At 45.9% G+C, this 22,000-nt stretch overlaps 2 protein-coding genes across 2 annotated transcripts in view; one reads left to right on the forward strand and one right to left on the reverse strand.

Moving 5' to 3' along the window:
- The window catches only part of nkiras2 (NFKB inhibitor interacting Ras-like 2), a 415,504-nt gene that overhangs the window by 182,040 nt on the left and 211,464 nt on the right, over window positions 1-22,000 (reverse strand). The gene's annotated exons all lie outside the window — the stretch shown is intronic.
- The window catches only part of LOC139919932 (inactive phospholipase C-like protein 2), a 68,918-nt gene that overhangs the window by 43,325 nt on the left and 3,593 nt on the right, over window positions 1-22,000 (forward strand). The window contains exons 3-5 of the mRNA XM_071909816.2: window positions 7,727-7,930; window positions 12,431-12,506; window positions 19,922-20,031. Coding sequence (XP_071765917.2) covers window positions 7,727-7,930; window positions 12,431-12,506; window positions 19,922-20,031 — 390 coding nt within the window. The remainder of the gene's footprint in view (window positions 1-7,726; window positions 7,931-12,430; window positions 12,507-19,921; window positions 20,032-22,000) is intronic.

Here is a 22,000-nt window from a genome sequence, read left to right on the forward strand (position 1 = left end):
TTAGGCTGGCAGACTCTTGTCTTGTCTGACAGCTTTCAAAATAGAATCCATCTTGCTGTATACTTTGAACTTTATTAGCTGTCTGAACTGTTGACACAGCTCCGTCTCTCTGAGCTGTTTAGCTCCATCAACAATGGTCCATGTACCTTGGTAATGACTGTGTTACCTTAATAAAAGATCAGCTAGTGTATTAAACAGTGAGAATAATTATAAAAAAAGAATACACTTTATTTGTATTGCACTTTTTTAAAACAGTGGTTACCAACCAACATCATAAACTATCATAAAACAGCATAAAATAAATAAAAACAAGTAAAAATAAGAAGGCACGATGAAAAGATAAAAATCAAGGGCAAAAACAATATAATAGTAACAATAATGAAATGAAAACAAGGTGCATTGTCAAGCTCACTGTCAGTCTGACTTCTCTTTGGTTCCTACCCTATTTCTTTGTCCCTTTGATTCCTTTTTCCCTTTTTACCCTTGTTTTTGTGTTTGCATCCCTTCTTTCTGTCATTCTTTATACTTTGTTTCTTTACTGAAGTATCTTATGTGCTCTGATTGTTTCATGTGGAGGCTTTAAAATCTGAGACACATTTGAAATAACCTGTTGAGTTCAAGGGAATGGGATCAGGCAGAATGCTTCTTTTTTTTTTTTCAAGTTCTGTAATTATGTCAACATGACCGTCTGTGCCAAGAGGATTTTCTTTCTTAATGAATATTTCTATAGCAGAGATGTTACCTTGTGAACCTCGCAAATACATTTTCTTTGGGAGTTAATATAATGATTTGTTACTTGCTAGGGTCTCAGAAATTCCCTGATGTGTTGAAATGCCCATTTTTCTGTGTAGCTTGGCTGTGAATTGTAACAGGTCTCTCCATGGACTTTGAACGGCATTATGCCATTGGAAGGATATAGGCTTAACAACAGCAAGGCATCTATTAATGTTGAAGTCTTCTTTGCGGAGGCATAAAACTAGGCCAAGATGCATGCATGTTCCTCCAGATACTTGAAGCTGATGTAATACACTCCATATTACATATCCAGGTCATAAATACCAAGGTCTGTCAGTCCGTCTATAGGGAGCGAGGCTGCGGTAGCTAGCCCATTTTCTCTCTTCTAACCTCAATCTAATGGCATGGCAAACAAAAGACCAGACCAAACTAAATAGGCAGAGATGTGATTAGAGATCCTGTGGCATGCTGTCATGCATTTTTCAGTTGTGGAAATAGGCGTGTTCCAAAATAGGACATCATTTTCCCCTTCAAGACCCTAATACAGAGAGAGATATGTTTGTGTTCCGGAGGTGAAATTGATCCTGTAATTTTAGAGGTAGTTACATTAGAAAATTATAGCCTGAATGGGATAAGAGGAGGGTAATTTTCAGGAAAATCATTGGAAATAAAAGTGTGAATACCAGTGAACGAATAACGATGAAAAAACGTGTTTCCTCGCTGATGGTTATTTGCCTAAACAAAAGATTATGATATTTGCTTGCATAATCAAAGTGTTGCTTGTTTGAATAATCTACATTTGTGACACACAGATACAGCAACAATTCATCATTATTAAGTCCCAAGTCTTCACTCGACTGTGAGTCAGCATGGGAACCAGTCATGAACCAGACATGAAATGTGGCTTATTGTTAAGCCAGTAAATCTGACTCAGACTAATCTAACACATCCTGGCTATGATTGAACTCCAATCAACTCACTTCTCCTAAGTATGGAAATAATCAGAGGCATGCCATGTGTCATAGCTGACACTTTAATCTGTTCTGCAACTCTGAATCATCTCTCATTGGTAACAAATGGCCTCAGAATCTATAGGCCTATATGAAAAATGATGATAAGTGGATAGATGATTGGATGTGAATCAGTGAAGTATACAGGGCATTTTTTTTTTTAATACGACAAACAAAATGTCCCCAGCCACTGCTCCTCCAACCACATTTCCCTCAGGTTTGAAATGTTAATTTCCCTTATTGAAATGAAGAGATGAAACGGGAGAGAGGAAGGCTTTAAAGAAGATAAATGAAGGCCTCCTGAAAAGAGGGTCTTGGCCCTTTAAATATAATAAATAGAGAGTTGTGGAAGCTTTGTGTGGAGCCTGGGGCCTTGGATCTGTAAGGCTAGAGGGCAGCCACAGGGCCTGTGGGCAACAACCCACAAGGCAGTAGCCACTTTTAGTGCTGGCGCTGGCAGAGTTGTGTCTTAATAAAGAACTGCGTGTCCCCGGAGTCGCAGCCGATGACTCCCACAGCAGATAAGAAGGCAGAGGAGAATGGCCTTTAAGAGACTGAGGCGCACACATCGCACACATCTACTGTAGCCACATTCGCTAACATCTCCCTGATATAAGGGCATATGACCTTACCACCCAAGTAAGCAGTGCAGCACTAGCACACACACACACTTACGCACATCAAATGGTGCTGTCAAAAGCGTTATTTCACCTCGCTGAGCTCTTACAAAACTCCTTTTTATCCTCAAAGTGCCACGCTTCCAGGTGGTCCGCTTTGAACAATACCAGAAAGACAAGGACATCTGACTATGAAAGAGATCGGGGAGAGCCGTGCACGTTGACGGGGCAGACACAGAGGCAGCGCCATGTTTCGCATGTGTATCTAGGCAGCAAATTGATTATGCCTCACTAGGAGACTGAATGAGGTCCCTTCCTGGGTGCTGCTGCCCATGGACGCCGTAAAGCGGAGCTGGAGCCGGAGGAGGGCTGCCGGCCTGGATCTTTGTTGTTCCCCGAGAAGATTGCGTGCCAGCATAGGCTCTGCCTCATTCACTACCACTCAACACTGTGGGCCAGAGGGACAGAGAGAGAGAGAGAGAGAGAGAGAGAGAGAGAGAGAGAGAGGCAGGAAGACAGGGAGAAAGAGACAGAAACAACAGCAGTGTTGTAACCGGACACGCAGCTCTCATTTGGGGAATGTAGGAAGAGGGGTAAAGTGGGGGAAGGGGGGGTAATTAAAAACACAAGCCCTCCGTTGGGTTTTGCAGCACCGCGGCCTGGAAACAGTATGGCTTTTATTGCACAACAATTATCTAAAAACACTCACACACACACACACAGACACAGACACACATGCGCAGAATTATACAAAAGCGTAATGAATGGGAACAACTTATACGTAACGGCACACTCTCAGACATAAACACATGCAGTCACACAAGCTCGTACCTCATCCACACACACACACACACACACACATACTGCAGCGTTTAATCCAGAGTCTAATCCTACAATAATGCCCCTTAGCTATTCTGCTGTAGTCTAGTTGCCAGCAGTGTGTTTCTCCATGGCTGTGCTCGATGGCCCGCAGGGTGTTAACAACTGTGGCTGAGGCTCTGCATACAGATGCCTGCTAAGTCCCCTGGCCACCCTCTCTGTCTCCAGGAAGGTCGGGCCCCACAGTGACAGGCACATCCTCTGGGTTGGGGGTGGAGGTGGGTGGGGGTGGGGAGTCTCTCTGCCGGCCCGGAGGTCTAGCCCAGGGAGACAGCCCTTTCCCACACTGCCGAGCGGCGAGCGTGTGGACTGATTCCCAAATACCAGCGCTAGCTCTCGCTCTCTCTAAATTGTTTTTCGCTGCACTCTCATTCATTCCATCCCTTGTTTTTCCTGCAGCTCCATGTTCTCTCTCGCTCTCTCTCTCTCTCCCTCTCTATCTCTCTCTCACACACACACGCTCTCTCCTGTCTTTCGTGTCCCTCATCACTTCTCATCATTGCCCTCTCACTCTCCTTCTCTTTCCAATTTCAGACTTTGCTTTTCATCCCTCAGCCCAGATTGCTCTTTTCCTCTCTCCCTCTCTCTCTCTCTCTCTCTCTCTCTCTCTCTCTCTCTCTCTCTCTCTCTCTCTCTCTCTCTCTCTCTCTCTCTCTCTCTCTCTCATTTAACCAAGCCAGCCGATGGGGTGCTGTGTGAAAAACAGTGGGCCTGATTTGGTGGCTCAAATTCCCATGCCGGCAGAACAATGCTATGTTGTGAGAGGCAGTTGCCCAGGGCTGCAGCTCAGAGCCTGGAACCCAAACCTGGAGAGACTCTGGCCCGCTCTGGCCTGGATGGGCTGGGAAATAGGAGTGACAGAGACAGAGGGATAGAGCACTTCAAAAAAATCTTAAAATTGTATTTCTTTTTCAAATGAGTAAAAAGGTCTGCCAGTGGGGTGTGATTATAATTCCACTTCTTTCCAATGTAGTTTCATTTGTTTCTGAAATATCTTGAAACAAGGCAAAAGATTTACATTGGAAGCAAGTGAAATTGTCTAAATAACCTGTTGAGATGCAGATTTTCTTTTGTAGTGGAGAGCTAACATGTATGCAGCACATACTGAATAATACAAAATAGACAGCAACGCTCACCTGAGATACAAGATTTAATTGCCCTCATGTTCTATGGTCAGCTTACTGTAAACGTATGCCATGCTATTTACTTGATTTGCTTGATTAAATTAGTTATTCAGACGGATTTATCTTTTCAGTGAGAGCAAAAGGATAAATACCGAGATAAGGGGAGAAACAGCAAGAGGGAGAAAGCGAGAGGGGAGAGAGAGAAAACAAGAAAGTGAGAAAGGGGGGAGGGACTGCATGTGCTTTAGCGCCTCCAGGCTGTGGTCAGACGTTTGGCTCCGGAGCCTCTGAGCTGTTGACTGAACACGCTGATGTTATGGGAAACTGCTAGCTTTACTCTCACAAAGTCAAACACTGGTCACTGTCTTATCTTGTGTCTGCTCTGTGGGGAGTATCAAGATCCCCCGCATCAAATCTGCATCTCCCAACCCAAGGTCATCGGCAACATGTGGTTGCAATATTTGCCAGAACCACTTCAGCTGCCAAGTACAATAGTTCTACAGGAATTTGCGTTGGTCATGTTAGTGCAAAGGCATATTACATTACATCAGTGGAGCGGAGGGAGCGAGGCGAGGTTTGGAACCTGACCAGAGACTGCAGATAGGGAGGGGCAGTCTGATGTACTGCCCTGTAGGCGAGTACCAGTGTCTTGAATTTGATGCGTGCAGAGATGGGAAGCCAGTGAAGCGACCGGAAGAGGGGAGTGACGTGAGAGAATTTCGGTTGGTTGAACACCAGACGGGCTGCAGCGTTCTGAATGCGCTGTAAAGGTCTGATGGCAGAGGCAGTTTAGCCCGGCCAGAAGAACGTTGCAGTAGTCCAGGCGGGAGATGACAAGCGCCTGGACCAGGAGTTGTGCCGCTTCCCTCGTAAGGAACGGTCAAATTTTGCGGATGTTGTAGAGGGAGAACCTACAGGAGCGGGTTGTCGCTGCAATGTAGGCAGAGCAGGACAGCTGGTTGTCCAGGATCACCCCGAGGTTCTTGGCAGTCTGAGAGGGCAACACAGTAGTGTTGTCAATGGAGATGGAGAGGTCTGTGAGAGGGCAGTCTTTCCCTGGGAGAAAGAGTAGCTCCGTCTTTTCAAGATGTCTTTGAGATGCATCCATCAATTTGTGTGTCTGAGGGGGGAAGGAGAGGTAGAGTTGAGTGTCGTCGGCATAGCAGTGATAGCAGAAGCCATGAGAGGAGATCACATGGCCGAGGGATTTAGTATAGAGAGAGAATAGCATGGGCCCCAGGACTGAGCCCTGAGGGACAGTCTGGACAGAGATCCCCTCCATGAGACCTGGTAAGAGCGGTTAGACAGATAGGATGTGAACCAGGAGTGTGCAGATCCAGTGATTCTCAGTTCAGATAGGATGGAGAGAAGGATTTGGTGGTCAACTGTATCAAAAGCAGCAGACAAGTCAAGGAGCACAAGGACAGAGGAGAGGGATGAAGCCCTGGCAGTGTGCAGGGCCTCTGTGACAGCAAGGAGTGCAGTCTCAGTAGAGTGAGAAGCCTTGAAACCGGATTGAAGAGGGTCCAGAAGGTCATTCTGGGAGAGATAGAGAGAAAGTTGGTTGGAAACTGCTCGCTCAAGGGTTTTGGATAGAAATGAGAGAAGAGATAGAGGTCTGTAGTTCTGGATAGCAGCAGGGTCAAGGGAGGGTTTCTTAAGAAGAGGCTTGACTCTGGCAGTCTTTAGTGCAGCTGGAACAAGGCCTGAGGACAGAGAGGAATTGATAAGGGCAGTGAGGAAGGGAGTGATGTCCGTGGAGATGGTTTGGAGAAGAGTGGAAGGGATAGGATCAAGGGGGCAGGTGGTGGCTCGGTTTGACCTGACAAGTGTGAGGAGATCTTCTGGGGAGAGGGTAGAGAAGGAAGCAAGCCCGGGGACAAGGGGCAGAGAAGAAGGTTTGGAGTGAGGAATAGTGTTGTTAGTGGCTGGATGATGGAAGGAACAGCTGATGTCATCCACCTTCTTAGCAAAGTAAGTGACAAAATCATCAGCTGAGAGGGAAGAGGGGAGGGGGGGTTGAGGAGGGAGGAGAAGGTGGAAAACAGTTTACTGGGGTTGGAGGCAGAAGACTGGATTTCAGTAATGAAGAAGGAAGTCTTTGCTGTTGACACAGCAGAGGTGAAGTTGGAGAGGAGAAGGTGGTAGGCAGCGAGATCGTCAGGGCGCTGCGATTTTCTCCATTTCCTCTCAGCTGCCCGAAGCTCTGTCCTGTGAGGTCGCAGAGATTCAGACAGCCAAGGAGCGGGAGGAGAGGATCGAGCTGGTTTAGTAGTTAGTGGGCAGAGAGAGTCAAGAGAGGAGGAAAGAGAGGATAGAAGAGTAGTGGAGGCCTCCTCAGTGGACAGGACAGAGAACTGCTCGGCTGAGGGAAGCGAGGAAAGGATAGCAGAAGAGAGCGAGGTAGGTGAGAGAGTTTTTAGGTTGCGTCGGGTGGTGATAGTGTGAGTGGATGTTGAGTGGGAAGTGAGGGGTGAGATGGGAAGGGAGAAGGTTATAAAGGTTATAAAGGAAGGTTATAAAGTATTGACAACTAACAGAGTGTCAGAGCACTTACAAAGACATGGGGGTTACAGTGACAACAGGACCTCATATACAGTGACAACAGGACCTCATATACAGTGACAACAGGACCTCATATACAGTGACAACAGGACCTCATATAGAGTGCAACGGGACAGTACAAGACTTACCATGGACCGTAGAAATGTTTACACTTGATCTTTCAGTTGTGGAATGGTCTCTCTAAGAGATCTGATCCCAGGCCAGCAGTGGTACTTGTGATTCCAGAGGTGGGGGTCTTTAACCACATACACGCAATATTGTCTGGTATGTGTTTTCATTGCATTTCTCCTGTCTCTACCACGGTGCCTCGGTCATCAAGAGGCAAATTCAGTGTCAGGCTGACACTTCACCACTTTATACCTGTGTACACTCAAACTTTGTCCTTGGTTGACAGCTCCGGAGGAAATCGTTTCCTACAAATCGTATCCGTTCTTTACTGAGCTGCATCTAATAAATAAAAAGGAAATAAAAGTTGCCCTGAATGCGGCGTACATTTGGTTCTTGTTATTTATGTCTTTAATAGTCTAGTCTAGTCTAGTTTATTTATATAGCCCTTTATCACAGTCAAGTCTCAACAGGCTTTACATACCATAATATACATGTCATATACCACACTACATCATACATATACATACTACTGTACATCATATACTTCCTATACATAATTTACTACATCATATACATACTATAAATCATTTATTACATCATATACTAGATCATGTGCACACCTTTCATGTGTGATATACTGTAAGTCTTACCCATAGTACTATCTGTGCCTGTGTGTGTTTCTTCTCAGAACGCCATGGTGTCCTTCAAGGAGCTGTGTGGCCTGACCCCCGCGGCCAACATGAAGCAGTGCATCCTGACGGTGTCCTCCTGGCTGATGAACAGTGAGCGGACGCTGCGGGTGACGGTGGACCTGAGTGAGACCTACCCCACCATGGAGGCCCAGGGTCCTGTGCCGGAGCTACTGCGCAAAGTGCTCAACGCCTACGACATGGTAGGGCCACCGGCACACACAAATGGGCACACACATAGGTGAAAGTGTGTGAAATTTCAATATTGTTGCAAACTTTTTAAACGTTCAATACTTTCATAGCCTGGTTCCAGACTCCTGATTTTGTTGAGTTTGGTGTTGCTCTAGTCAATGGCTTGTTCTCGCTCGGAGAAACAATCGAGCCAATCAGCGCCTTTGTGGACGGGACTAAAATTTGAACTGTTCGTGGAACGGTTTTTCATTGCCGTTGTTGAAATCACCCCCTTATCCAACATAATGGACTGGACAGTGGACTGCAGCAGTCAGCACAAAACACACACACACACACAAGTGTTAATAAGCGTTGATTGGACTCATATAAACACAAGCTGGTGTTTATATGACTGGTGTTGATTTTAAAACTTTTTGTGTTAAATTAGCACTGACAGTTTCACTGTGTATGGGTCTTATGCACTGTGTTATGGTGAGACAATAATAGTCTCTCATTGTAGTGTGCAACATCCCACAAAATATCTCCTCCTGGTAAAGACGGAGTAAGATAAAATGTCAAAGCACTCAGCCACTTAAGTGTGATAACAGAGCCTGCCCTGCAGCGCTGTGATAAGCACTTCCTGCTCTGTGCACATCTCCATGCTTTGCTGTTTAGCTGCTGCACATACATAAATAAAACAGGAGAACGCTCAGGAAATGGTTAACTTGCTCCCTGTTTTGCCGCTAGTTTGCTTAACATTTGATTCACACGTTTGCGCAGTGTGTTTTACACGCTCTTATACCACCTTTTGACCAATCAGACTGTCTAGCTGTAATTTCAGACGTCCCACTCCATCCTGCCTCCTCTCTGACAGCAGCACTCCATTTTTCAGCACTTGACATTGGCGCGGCCCAAAAGGGGGGGTTAGAGGACCCTACCCGTAATTAGTTATCACCCGCTGTTTCCACCCTCCACCCCTCTTCTCCCCCTCTGTGAGGCTTGGTGGGAGCCGGTGAATTGGGTCATGAATGAGCAGCAAGGTTGCCGTGTCCACGCCGCTCAGGTCGCTGGCACTCCCACTGCTGACACCTACAGGGCCGCGCTGACATCAGGAGCGCCGCAGCGCAGCTCCAAATAGCATCTACTCCGGCTTTTATGAGGCTTCGCGGCGAGCGGGAGGCTCAGCGCTGTCAGAGCGACTCTCACGCTCCAGTCCACAAAACATTTTCAGGGGACCAGCAAAGATGAAGGCCCGACAAAACCCCCTGTTCTAGAGGTTCGCAGTATTTCTGGCTTGTGAACACCCTAAAAAACAAAGTTTGGTCTACTCGCAAGGCCTTTGACACCAAATTATGTTTATTGTCCATTACCTGGCTATTATGTTGGATATTTATTATTATTTTGTATTTTTTATTTATTGGATGCCACAAGAAAAAGACATCAGAATTATCAGAAGCATGCTAAGAATTTTTTAGTAGCTCTTAGTAAACAGGTATCATGACAGTGACATCTCAATACAGTACACAATATATATAAAATATGTCACTGTCATGATACCTGTTTACTCTGAAGAAGGTCTAGTAAGACCGAAATGTCTTAAAATGTATTAAATAAGTTTTAGAGTATTAGAGTATTAGATAAGTTGCAAGAACTTTGATCCGATGCACCTGTACAAGAAGTACAAAAGAAGTTTTTAATAGAAATATATTTTTTCACATTCTATTAATCTGCTTATTTGCTGCAACATCCAGAGGTTCCTGTATGTTGTATTACATCAGAAGTTTGCAGTATTCAGGTGATATTGCAGCCTGAGGAGCTGAGAAAATAATATACAGCAGCTTATAGCTTTGTCCTGAGGCTTGGGCTTGGTCAGCTGACTGTTTGTGTTTGCCTCCCAAAGATTGACCCGCTGGCACACTCCCCACTCGCCAAGAACAGAGGGTCCAGTGTGTGTGTGTGTGTGTGTGTGTGTGTGTGTGTGTGTGTGTGTGTGCGTGACTTCATGGGTGCATGACTGCCAACACCAGGCAGTTTACTGTGGAATATCAGTCTGCAGTGTGTGTCCTCACTCACCCCCATGTGGGCTGCAGTCAGCCAGGCGTTGTAGCCCTCGGCTGAACGGAGCCTCAGCACACTGCAACCGTGTGGTCAGAGTCCCCGAGGCCATACATGCACACGCACACACATGCATACACACATACACACAGATATGCTTATCTTACTCTTGTGAGGACCTTCCACCGACTACAATCATTCCTTAATCTTAAAGGAAAAATCCTGATAGCTTGCATTCCTGTGATATACCTTGCATTTCTGTTGTTTGGTGGCATATATTTCTTATTCCTGTTGATAACTGGCCAAACGTGGACCGAATGTCATGTTGAGATATTTCCAGTGCAGCTACAAAGGAGTTTGATACCAGAAAAATGTTCAGCTATCTAAAACAATAACGGTAAACATCAGCTTTGGGTGTCAGTCCCTCAGCATCAAAGAGCAAGAGCTTCTTTCTAGAGCCTCCATTTTGCACCGACATTCAAACAATCATACAGTAGCCTCAATAGACCAGAATGCAATGCAGCCACAAGACATGTTGTGTTTTGAGTAAGGGGCACAACTTGCTTTTTCTCAACTGGTAATACTTCCTCTCTTGCTCTTACTGTACTATTGTTATCACTCTAACTCTCTCCTACACGTACGTACATCCCACAGCTGAATGCAACAAGTTCACCTCCGTTCTCTGGGGGTTGTCGAAAGGCATTCTGGGAAACGTAGGAAATCACTAACTGAAGTAGAAGTAGACGGGGCAGGTTGAGGGAAAGTGGATACAACAAAAAGGTAAATTACAACACATCATCACAAAATAACTCCTGGAACACATTGAACATTACAGATTGATGATACAGAGCAGTGTAAGTGTATCCGGGGATTGATTTTTCCATTAACCCTCACCGCTAATGCTGTCTTAACCCTAACCTCAACCCTAAACCTATAAACTTAAACCAGCTCCTCGAAGAAATGAGGACTGGCCAGCATGAGCTCACTTTGCAAAATCGTCCTCATCTGAAGGTCTCAAACTGGTTCTCACAAGGATAGCAAAGGAAGAACACAGGCACACACACACACGCGCGCGCACATACACACGCACACACAGAGCATGAGAGCCTACTTCCTGTCTCCCTGCTCTGCTAACAGGAGTGTGAAACTTCATTAGCTTCCTCCTCAATGCTGCAGGGCTAGTCCAGCTGCTGCTCCTCAGCCTGTGGGAGGATGTTTAGGGCTAAAAGTAGAGAGCAATGTGCTTGTCAGATTCAAAAGTAGAGGTGAAAATAGGAGGACTGCACCTCCCCCACCCATGGTCTCCCTGCGGCACCAACAACCATGTAATTTGAATGCTGATATCACCGAAAATATGCTGAAATGGGATTCGCAGGGTGTCTGGCTAAAGTAGAGGAGGGAGGACAAGCCAGCAAATCTAAACACCTATTTTGCATTTTTGCTAGCCTGTGATGATGTTAACCATGTCGTCTTACATGTGTGGCTGTCTCTGCTATCCACAGCCTTTATGATGGTGAGATTCCATGATATTGCAATGCTAAAGGACATAAAGGGAGACTGTTAGAATAAGCTGTGCCTTGCAAGTGCTTGGATTGCCCGTGTGTATGTATTCCCTATCTGTGTCACTTCTCTCATGAGTTTTATCTACTGCTCTCTGTGGATTTGTGTTTTTCACCTCGTTTTTTACAGCATTTACACAGGCTGACACTGATCAACCTACAATGAGAGAACGCAAGTGATTTTAACTGAGTTTCCAGTCCTGTCAAGCTTATTTTGTGATATTTTTTGTGAAATTATCTAACTGCACACAGGCACATAATCCTGCTGGTTTCAATAAATTCTACTTGATACATGCCAAAATGACAAGAAATTATCATAAAACAATTAAGAAAATCTTGGAACAAGAAACTTTCTCCAAGACAATTTCACTTTTACCAAGTAGATTTCCTGAAACAAGTTACATTATGCTGAAAAAAAAAGTCAAATTCCTTGAAACCGGTAAAATTATCTGCCAGTGAATGGGTGATTTCACTAAAAAAAAATCTTAAAATAAGCTTGATAAGTCTGGAGTCTCAAGATAAAGATATAGATTTGCAGTGTTTATAGGGGTTCAGTGTCTTGCTCAAGACACTCTGATGGGACACATGGCTGTTGTGGGGATTGAACTTGTGACCAGCCAGCTAATGGCCTCCAGTGATCTTTCAGTGGTGGAATTGCCCTAGTGGTTAGAGAGAGCGCCCTCAGCCATTTTTGTGTCTTTCCCTGTTGGTATTTCCCTTCGCTTCCTATTTACACATACTATGGAATTCCCCCGTGTTTGGCCGGGCGTCTGTTCAAGGCTTTCCCTTCCATTTCATGGTCATCTTACAGACACAGCGCTCCGTTTGTTTGGCTTGGCCTCGGAAGGTGTCAGGGGACGGCAGCGTGACACCGAGATGCGTGAGATGCAACCTAACCTCGTGTCCTCTGTCTTGCAGATGATCCAGACCAGCAGAACACTGATCGAGTCAGCTGACGTGGTCTACTCCAAGCTCACGCAGGCACAGCGGGCAGGTAGGATCCCCTCAGGAGGAGCCGAGAGCCCACAACAGCCCGTTGTGTATATTCTGTCCACACTGCCAAACATGTTCATATTAACAAGTCAATCTAGACTCATGTTCAGTCTTAGAATCTTATTTTCCTCAAAACAAGTAAAAGATTCTGCCAACGGCATGAAATAATAACACTTGTTTTCAATGAAGTTTTCCTTGTTTCATGATTTTTTTGTAAAAAAAAAATAAGCATCAATATCTTGACACAAGGCAGAATAAGGCAGATCCCTCCACTAGTATCAAGAAAGTGACACTCGATTCAACACAAGTCTCTCACACAAATAAGTTGATTTGCATTGGAAACTATCTGAAATGATCTGACCTCAGTGGCAGATTTTCACTTGATAAGGTGAAGATAAATAAGATTATAAGAGCTAGATTAAATGTTAAGATGATTTTTTTAGCATCCTACTGGTTCATGGAAGAATGTGTATCTGCAGCCTTCAAACATATTGTGTGTTATTGTGTGTGCTGGTTAGTAGAACTGAAGTAGCCTACCCTACTCCTACAACAGCTCCATCAACATTTACATCTGTGGCTGCTGTCGTCAGAACAGGCCATTCATCAGTGAGTCAGCGCAGAGTGGTTATCATGTCAGTGGGCAGGTGAATACAATCAGCCAGCCACACAGAGAAAGAGCTGCAGGAGAAAGAGGACAGAGAGCATAAACATCCTTTCAGAGAGGGGGAGAGATGAAAAGGTTTGACAGAGTGTGGAGTGAGAGGGGGAGGGATGGCGAAATGAAGAGAAAGGGATAGGATGGAGGTAGCGTTTCGTCAATACGCCGTTTTGAAAGGGTGCTCGATGTAAGAGGTCCAGCCTTTTAGGAAAGAGGGCATAATTGACCATAATAATATCATTAGTAGAGAAATGGCTCCAAATCAGAGATCGTGCGGCTTGTCTTCTCCACTCTCTTCTACCGGGAGAACTAATTGTCGCTCGTTTGCCTTGCTTCTCTCAGCAGGACCGCTGCTGCAGACCTCCCCAAATGGGAGCGCATAGATTGAATGCTGACATCAGAGGAGGATGAATGATGACAAAACTTATTAGCTTCATCATGTTTGTTTACCTCACAGTCCAGCTTAGTGGGCAGTGCTAACCAAAAACCCTGAAACAACAGATGGGCCATGCAACAAACTGCAGCACACAGACTCACAGAGTTTTAAAAATTCAGGATTTTGTACAGTAGGCCTTCAGGGAGAGCTGTAGTAAACAAAGCTAGAAATTTGTATTTTGTAGGATTGAGTTCAGCCACCACTATGGATTTGCGTGTGTGTGTGTGTGAGAGAGAGAGAGAGAAAGCAAGAGAGACACTGAGCAAACTAGGAAGGCTGGCTCACTGGCACATGCCCACCCAATATGCCAAGGCCGATGAGCCAATTTAAGCCTGCTATGCCCTGCTTCACTCCCCCCTGTCACACAGAGGCAGGCATATGTCGCCCCCACCCCCCCACCCCCCACCCCCACCCCGTGAGGCCAAGCTGATATTCGGGCCGTGCAATTACCCAGGGATGGGGGTTGAACGGCGGGGCTTGAATCAAAGCGCTCTCCCTTGGCTCCGCGGCTCCCCGGCCCAGAGCTGGAGAGCACCGCAGGACGCTTCCTCAGAGCCGACGACTGCAGTGCTGAGAGCTTAAGCCTCACACAGCCACAGCCACACACACACTGTCAGGAGTATTGGAGGGTGATGGGTAGCTTATTGTTGCCGTCGGGTGAAAACCTTGTATCTCCAAAATGTCAGCTTTTTGGGTACTAAGAAAGTTGTTTTCAATCTGACGACCACTGTGTTTTTGAGGCTGCACAATGACTTTTGAAAGGGCTTCATAAGCCCAATAAAGGCTTGAAGACCTTTCTCAACCCGAGGAGGATCATGTAATCCTTTCAATCCAATTGAAGTGAAAACATGAAAATCCTTAAAATTGGAGTTGCAAGGTTTTCACATGACAACAGCATTATGTAAGAAGGAAACAACGGAGCGGGGAGCTGGAGCGACAAAAGAGGAGCCCTGGGGGTCCTCAGCCGCATGCCAAACATAGCACTTTCCCCAGCGCCCGGGCCCCACTCCCCCGCCCCCGGCACAACACACACATGCCTCCGATCCAAACCGCCGCCATTCTCAGATGTACAGAGCTCCCATGCCTGTCCGTTCATGTTCCCAGACAAGAAGGGTGTTTTGGTGGTGATAAGTGAGGCAGAAAGAAAACGAAAGGAAAAATAGAATGTCTGTGGTGAAATACAAACACAGGAAGCCGTATTGTTTAGGGGGTTTTTTTCAGTAAGGCAGCTTTTCCTCTCACATACGTTGGCTTTCCAGCAGCCCCGCAGAGAAACAGATGCGGTTAAATATATTCACCCCCTTTGACTTTTCAGGTTTTCAAAATCCATTTATTTAGTTTTTTTTTTATGTTTGAGATCTGTGCAAATTAACCTACTGCATCAAATCAAAATAGAGATGTGCTCTTTGTCTCCTCCTCCTAAGTTTTAACAGTACAGTTAAATGCAAAGGAGCTATGATCAGTAAATATATCTATGTGACATCCTTATTACAATAGAATTATCCCAATTAAGGGGAATTCTGTCATTTCTGGTGCATTTAAAAGAAAGTAAATTATATAGATTATGTAGAAAATTCCTGGGGCTGTCAGCTACTGGAGAGCTCGTATTCCCCCCTGAAAGTGCTAAGTGCTGGAATTTATCTTGTATCATGCTGTATGTGTGAAAAAAACAAAGGTTGCATCTTTAGTAGCTTTCTCCGATTTAATTTTACTATTAAATGTCTGAGCACAACGCACTGTCATAACATTTACTCACTTGTCTGGCAGTGCCACTTCATCTCCACAGCCCCTTCTGTCTGAAACCCCAACTGCACTTGTTTTGTCTTTGTCCCATTTCTAACTTAATCCCCTAGAGAGGTAAAAACATGGAGGACATTGGGAGGAACTGTCTTGTGACTCCCCGCACAAAAAAGCTGCTTGACGACTAATTGGCCTCAGCCAGCGGAAAGCATGAATTTCCCTCTGTTGATGGACTGACAAGTGTATTTCAGTGCACTCTTAGAAGCCATCTCACAAGCCATATGATTACGTACGGAGTGAAGGTGACAACAGCAACAGCTCAAAACAAGAGAGAGAATCACAGGGGGGAGGTATAGGAAGAGAGAGATAGTGAATTTGCATGGAATTGAAGGTCTTGTCCCTTTGATTGATTTGGAAGCTAAAGGTATAATTTCCGTTTAATGGCTGTGTGAGAAGCGGAAAGAGGTGCTATTAGAGGATGGGCTGTCAGCAGCCGAAACAGAACATGGGAAGTGCGTGTGTCTGTCTGTTGTGTGTGTGTGTGTGTGTGTCTGTGTGTGTGCTGCATCTAGGCTTAATTCGAGGCCTTTGATTGGACCTGACACTTTCACCTAGCCGTTAAAAGTGCGCCCTGCTCATCAGCTAAATGCTGTTGTGACAGAGCCGTAATCACAATGATGCACGAGGCTGCGATCAGAAAAGAGGGGAACGGGAACCGTGTGAACTGAGCAACGTGAAATGTTTGGCACGTTGGCAGATTCGTCACTGGTGCGCTGGGTGAACAGAACCGCAACGCAGGACGGTTTTCGGTTGCCATGGATCTTAACTTTCCAGCAGCCCCCCCCCCCCCCCCCCCCCCCCCCCCCCCACCCCCCCCACCTCCCCTTCCTCTCTCCGTCCCCCTCTGTTCCGTTTATGCCCAGTCATTATTGCAGCTAATCAGTTTAATTTGGGCAGTGGAGCTGACGTGTTGATGAGGATGGAGAGGTGCTGGATGATCCCCCCTGGGCACTATTGATGGCTCGCCATCACACACCGCTAATGGGGGACCAGGCAGACAGCTGGGACGCACACTCTGGCACCTCCAGATGCTGCTGTGTGTGTGTGTGTCAGTGTATATCCTCTGTGTACGCCGGAATATGCGTCAGTTGGTGCATGCATCTACCATGTGCTGTTGCATATGAATGTCTGGCCGTACATGGAGCATCTCTCTGTATTCCAGATAGGCGGCGGGGCGGTGAAGTGGTCAGGTGTCTGGTTTGAATGTAGCCCAGCATCCTGCCATGTTTAAAGCAGGAACAGGTGCTAGGCCTGGCGCTAGCTTACTGTGTGGGTGGAGGAGCGCGGGCTGAATGACTGACAGAGCCACGGCCCGTCTGCCTGCCCGCCTGCCTGACCATGGTTATTTATTGATGTCCCTTCCCTTGCAAAGACTCTCCGACCGACCGCTCTGCCTGTGTCGGTACGGCTAGCAGAAGCTCCACGTGGAATCCATTACCATGGAAATGCAGGGGATGAAGAGATCTCCCTCCCTCTGTCTTTCTCTCCCTCTGTACTGTACTTTCATTGTTTTCCGGCTCATCAGAGATGGGAAATCTCATTCCCTATTGTTTGCAGTAATGATATTCTGCTTGTGCTCTGCATCGCTTATCACTTGTGATGAATTAATGAAACTCTGCTCTGACTGTATACTCTTCCTCTCACACGTTTTCTTGTTTTTGCCCTTTCTTTTCATCAGCTCCTTTTTTGAGATTCTGTTTGATTTCATTATTTACTTACCTTTCTGTCTTTGCCTGTAACCGTCTCTTTCTCTGTGTCTGTAAGGAAGAGGTGCGGCTCTCACTGAAGTGTGTGTGTGTGTGTGTGTGTGTGTGTGTGTGTGTGTGTGTGTGTATGTGTGTGTGTGGGACATGTCGTTGTCCCCGCCTGTCTCTGTCTAAGCAGATGCGAACACTGATTTGCCTCTCTCTCTCTCTCTCTCTCTCTCTCTCTTTCTCTCTCTCCCCTTGTCTCTCTCTCTCTCTCTCCCTCACTCTCTCTCTCTCTCTCTCTCTCTCTCTCTCTCTCTCTCTCTCTCCCCTTGTCTCTCTCTCTCTCTCTCCCCCCTCACTCTCTCTCTCCCTCTCCCTCCCTCTCTCTCTCTCTCTCTCTCCCCCTCTCTCTCTCTCTGTCACTCTCTCTCACTCTCTCCTTGTTTCCACCAGAGAAGCAAAGCATAAGATCCAGTCTCATCAGACTGCGCCATGGGGGCTACATTTTGTTTATTAACTCAAATTTCACAGAGTTTAAGTGACAGTAAGGAACAGCAAGTGTGCGACTGTTGGGGGAAGGAAATGCTTAATAATTGGGAAATTAAATGCTTGAAGAGGCTGTATTGCGACAAGCCGCCTCCAGCTAATTTCATCTCTCATGCAGCTCCCTGTCTGCCTCGCTCCCCAAGTCCCCCGATCACAACCCACCTCGGCTCAGCTCTGCACCAGCAGCAGCCCATTAACTACGCCAGATTACAAGATCAAATCAGCCCTAAACCCTGTTAACACAACTTTCAGGCCCTGAAATGGATATTCTGCAGTGGCGCTACATCAGCCATTATAGGGAAATCACAGCACAGCAGGGGTCTTGGCTCTTTTTTACAAAGTTGAATCTGATGTGGACTGTTGGGCCAGAGAGTGTGTGTGCTGCAGCATTTACCTCTAGACTGGCTGTGCTGTCTAACAGGTGGCCTGTTTTGAGTGTGCTGCTCCCTCTGTTGGGAAATAATGTTCGCGTAGTGAGTGTCAAACATACAAATAGGTTGAACTCAAGTTCATGGAATGACATTTGCATAAGTTAGCTGTGGTTCAGAGTTGGGTTGAGGCACTTATGAGGCATAAAATAGATGTAGTTCAGATATTGGAATAAAGCGAATTGTAGCCCAGAGCAGCTTGAGCAGGAGTCTGAGCAAGTAAGGAAGATGGAGTGCTTAGATAGATGGGAGCTAAAGAAACGGAAGGGCTATAGGGCTACCACTCATTGTTCGTAATATCTCACTAGGACATTTTTCATAGCGCCTCGGCCCAGTTATCAATTATCATATGTACAAGAGCCAATGTATTGTTCCGTAGTATAGTATCCCTTTCTACTTCCCTCATCTTGTTCTCCACACCTAGCGGTCGCGGTGCTGTGCATCAGATGAAGAGCTCTGAGTGTGTGTGTGTGTGCGAAAATGCACATTCGTACACGTGTGTGTGGGCGTTTGTGCATGTGCGCCTTGGTGCATGCACAGGGACACGCTGTTAGAACAACAGCATGAAGGTTTTGGTGGAGTGGGAGGCGATGTACCTGCTTGGCTAGACAGAAATAGCATGGCATAGTTTTACAGCAAGACTTCTAAGTGGAGCATAGAACATGAGGGCAAGAAATATTGTGTTTCAGGTGAGCGCTGCTGTTTATTTGCCATTATTCAGCTGTGCTGCATACCTGTTAGCTCTACCCTACAAAAATATGCGCCTTAACAAGTCATTTGATCTAGGATGGAGTCTTAAAGTCTTATTTTTCTTAAAACAAGCCAAAGAATCTGCTGCTGGGGTGAGATAATTCCTCCCAATGTAAATCAGTCTGATTCAAGAATTGGTTTGATACTAGTAGAGTGATCTGCCTTACACTAGTTTCCTGAAAATTCCTGAAACGAGTGAACCTGCATTGGAAACAAGTAGAATAATAAAACCCCAGCAGCTGAATTTTTCACTCGTTTTAAGAAAAATTGAATGTAACTGAACCACTGAATGTAAGACTAAATGACTTGTTAAGATGGACTTTTTATGAAGTGTAGCATGTCTTCTTAGTGTCCTGTGTAGTGAATCAAAGCTGGACTTGGCAGAAGGTCAGGTGTCAGGGACGGACTGACAGGCTGAGACTTACAGCCTTTCAGGAGTTTGTTCTCAAAGCCCCAAGGATTAGTAATGGTCTACTTGGGCTAAATGAAGCCAGCCCTACTGATAGACTAATTAGAGGTTAGCCAGCATTGCAGTACCTCAATTTCACCCCTATTAGGAATGCAGCACATCGGATGGTAAGCTGCTATTCTACACACTTGGCTGCTACGGAGTCATTCACTGTGGTCACTAAGCGTTGTGCTCCCAAAGAGCTGGCTAGATATCTTTTTCTCTGCATACTTTGTGTCGTACAAAGCAAGCATGACCATATTAACAAGTCATTTTAATCTAGTAATGAGTGTTAAAATCCTATTTTCGTTAAAAGTGAAAAAAGCTGTCAGTGGAGTGAGATAATGTCATTTGTTTCCAATGCAAACTAACTTCTCTGAAGCATTTTCTTGGTACTAGTGGAGTGGTTGGCCTTATGCTGCCATGTTTCACGATTCTGACACACTTGTTTCTACAAAGTTTCTGATCTAAAAGAATCAGAAAACATTACAATTATCTCACCTTGTTGGCAGATTTTTTAAAAACTGAATGCAACTAAATGACTTGTTAATATGAACATTTCTGCAGTGTAATTCTGTTTGTGTAGTTTACTTACATTTTGCATATCATACAAATGATTCAGCTGTCGTGTGTGTGTGTGTGTGTGTGTGTGTGTCCAGGGCTGGACTTCCATGAGGACCTGCATCGTATTGGAGCCAAGGAGGGCCTGAAAGGTCGCAAACTTCAGAAGGCCATGGAGAGCTACGCTTGGAACATCACTGTGCTCAAGGTGAGATGCACCGCACTCACAGCGTGGCTCTCAACACACAGCAAAGACCCACATGATCGTACCATTGCCACCAGTTTGCATGAGGTCACTGGCTAATGCTACTGATTTGTGTCAACATGAGAGATTATATTGGAGATTGTAATAGCCTGCTGGATAAGGGATCCCAGTCCCTGTTGGTGAGATTACACTACATACAGCCTTAAGAAAGCTCTCTGGGCTAATTGCATTTGCCTCCACTCTAATCCCTAAATCTCTTAATTAATTGTTGCTGATCCCAACTACTGTTTTATTCATGCGCTCAACTAACTAACATGATAACACATGATAGGATTGTGTACATGTGTTTGTAGACACGCACACGTTGCCCTTTTTCTTCCCCATAAGGGGATGTTGGGCCCAGTGGAGAAGTCTCCAGGAAGGCTCTCAGCAAAATCCACTCTCGTCTCCGCCCGCCCATGACTCCATGAGATATGACCGTGAGATATGGTTGCCCAGTGCCCTGATCCCATTGCCCCATTGTATACCGGTGGTAATACCAGCTCTGATAAAACACAACATGCTGCTCAGACTGCACATTGTGCCTGGTGGCTAAGTAAGGACAGAGAAGGATATGTGAGCATTCTATTTTTATCTCATCTCATCTCATCTCATCTCATCTCATCTCATCTCATCTCCCTGGAATCATTTAGTATTGAGTGAAGAATCTCCCTTGGCTGGCCCTTTTGCTTGAGCCTGATAGGACGTTGAAGTTTGATTGCTTGGGTCTTGTTTACCTTCCAATTATCAGATGGGAAGGACCAAAAAGCTGCAGGGAAGATAATGACCGTGGCACTAGTACATCAGTGTTACACTGTGTAAATACTTGAGTGTTTTTTTTTTCTGTTTGCACTAATAGAGCAGCAGCATGCGCAGCAGTCAGATTTATCTTAATTAAGCTTCGGTACACTCTCTAGAATTGGGAAATTTAAGTGCTTAAGTAGCGTAACAGGTGGACACACAAACCTAATCTCAATCTCCTTTATCCTGGCTCTATCCCCCCCGCCACCCCCACACCCCCGACCCCCCCTCCTCCAGCCCTCCTCTTCCCACCCCAAACACACACACACACACACACTTTAACACCCCCACCTGTTCCTCCGCCCCTCCATTCCCCATCGGCTAATTTCCTCGACGAGGTACACACTCAGCATAAGGGGGCTCTTGGTGCACGCAGACTCCTCCTCCCCCTCCTCAGTTGTAATCTGTGTACAGTGCTGAACATTTGGTGAGAGCCTGGCGCCTGTTTGCCAAGGCTGGCAGCCATGCCGAGTCACTTCACCTTTCGAGCTCTCCAGATCCTCCGCAGGCCTGCCAGCTCTCTGGTAAACGCCGGGGAGCTCAGGGGAAAACAAGAGAGAGGCAGAGAGAGAGAGAGAAAGACAGAGACCTGTGCTTTCTCTGTCTCTCCTTCTTTGTCTCTCTTCCTCCACCCCCAATCCTCTGCTCTGACAGCTATAGTCAGATCAGTGCTATCACGGTGAATAAGGGTATTTGCCCATTTCAACCGGTGATGCCACTCCGTCACTCATCTCCTTTCCCTGTCAACAGAGAGAAGAGAAAAGAGAGATAGACAGGCAGAGAGAGAGAGAGAGAGAGAGGCTCTGAAACAAATGGTGCCAAGCATAATGTATTCCTTTTTCGAGAAGCATAACAGACTCTGAAAACATTGTGGCATTGACTACATTGGCATTCTCTCCCAAGTCACTCAAAATTCTAGTTTCTAGTAGGTAGGCCTACTGTTGACTGTTGGTTGAGACAGTTAATCACATAATTTTTGACTGTCAGTTGAGCCCCTATTGACTTACTTCACCCAGACACGTGGGCTAGGTGACCATCCATCGTGACTCTGGCCCCTCTTTGCCTTACCAGCTTTCATCTCCCACTCTCTCACTTAGGATGTTCAATACGTGACAGCTCAAATAGGAATGCA

Source organism: Centroberyx gerrardi, chromosome 7 (genome assembly GCF_048128805.1).
Source record: "Centroberyx gerrardi isolate f3 chromosome 7, fCenGer3.hap1.cur.20231027, whole genome shotgun sequence".
Classification (NCBI taxonomy): domain Eukaryota; kingdom Metazoa; phylum Chordata; class Actinopteri; order Beryciformes; family Berycidae; genus Centroberyx; species Centroberyx gerrardi.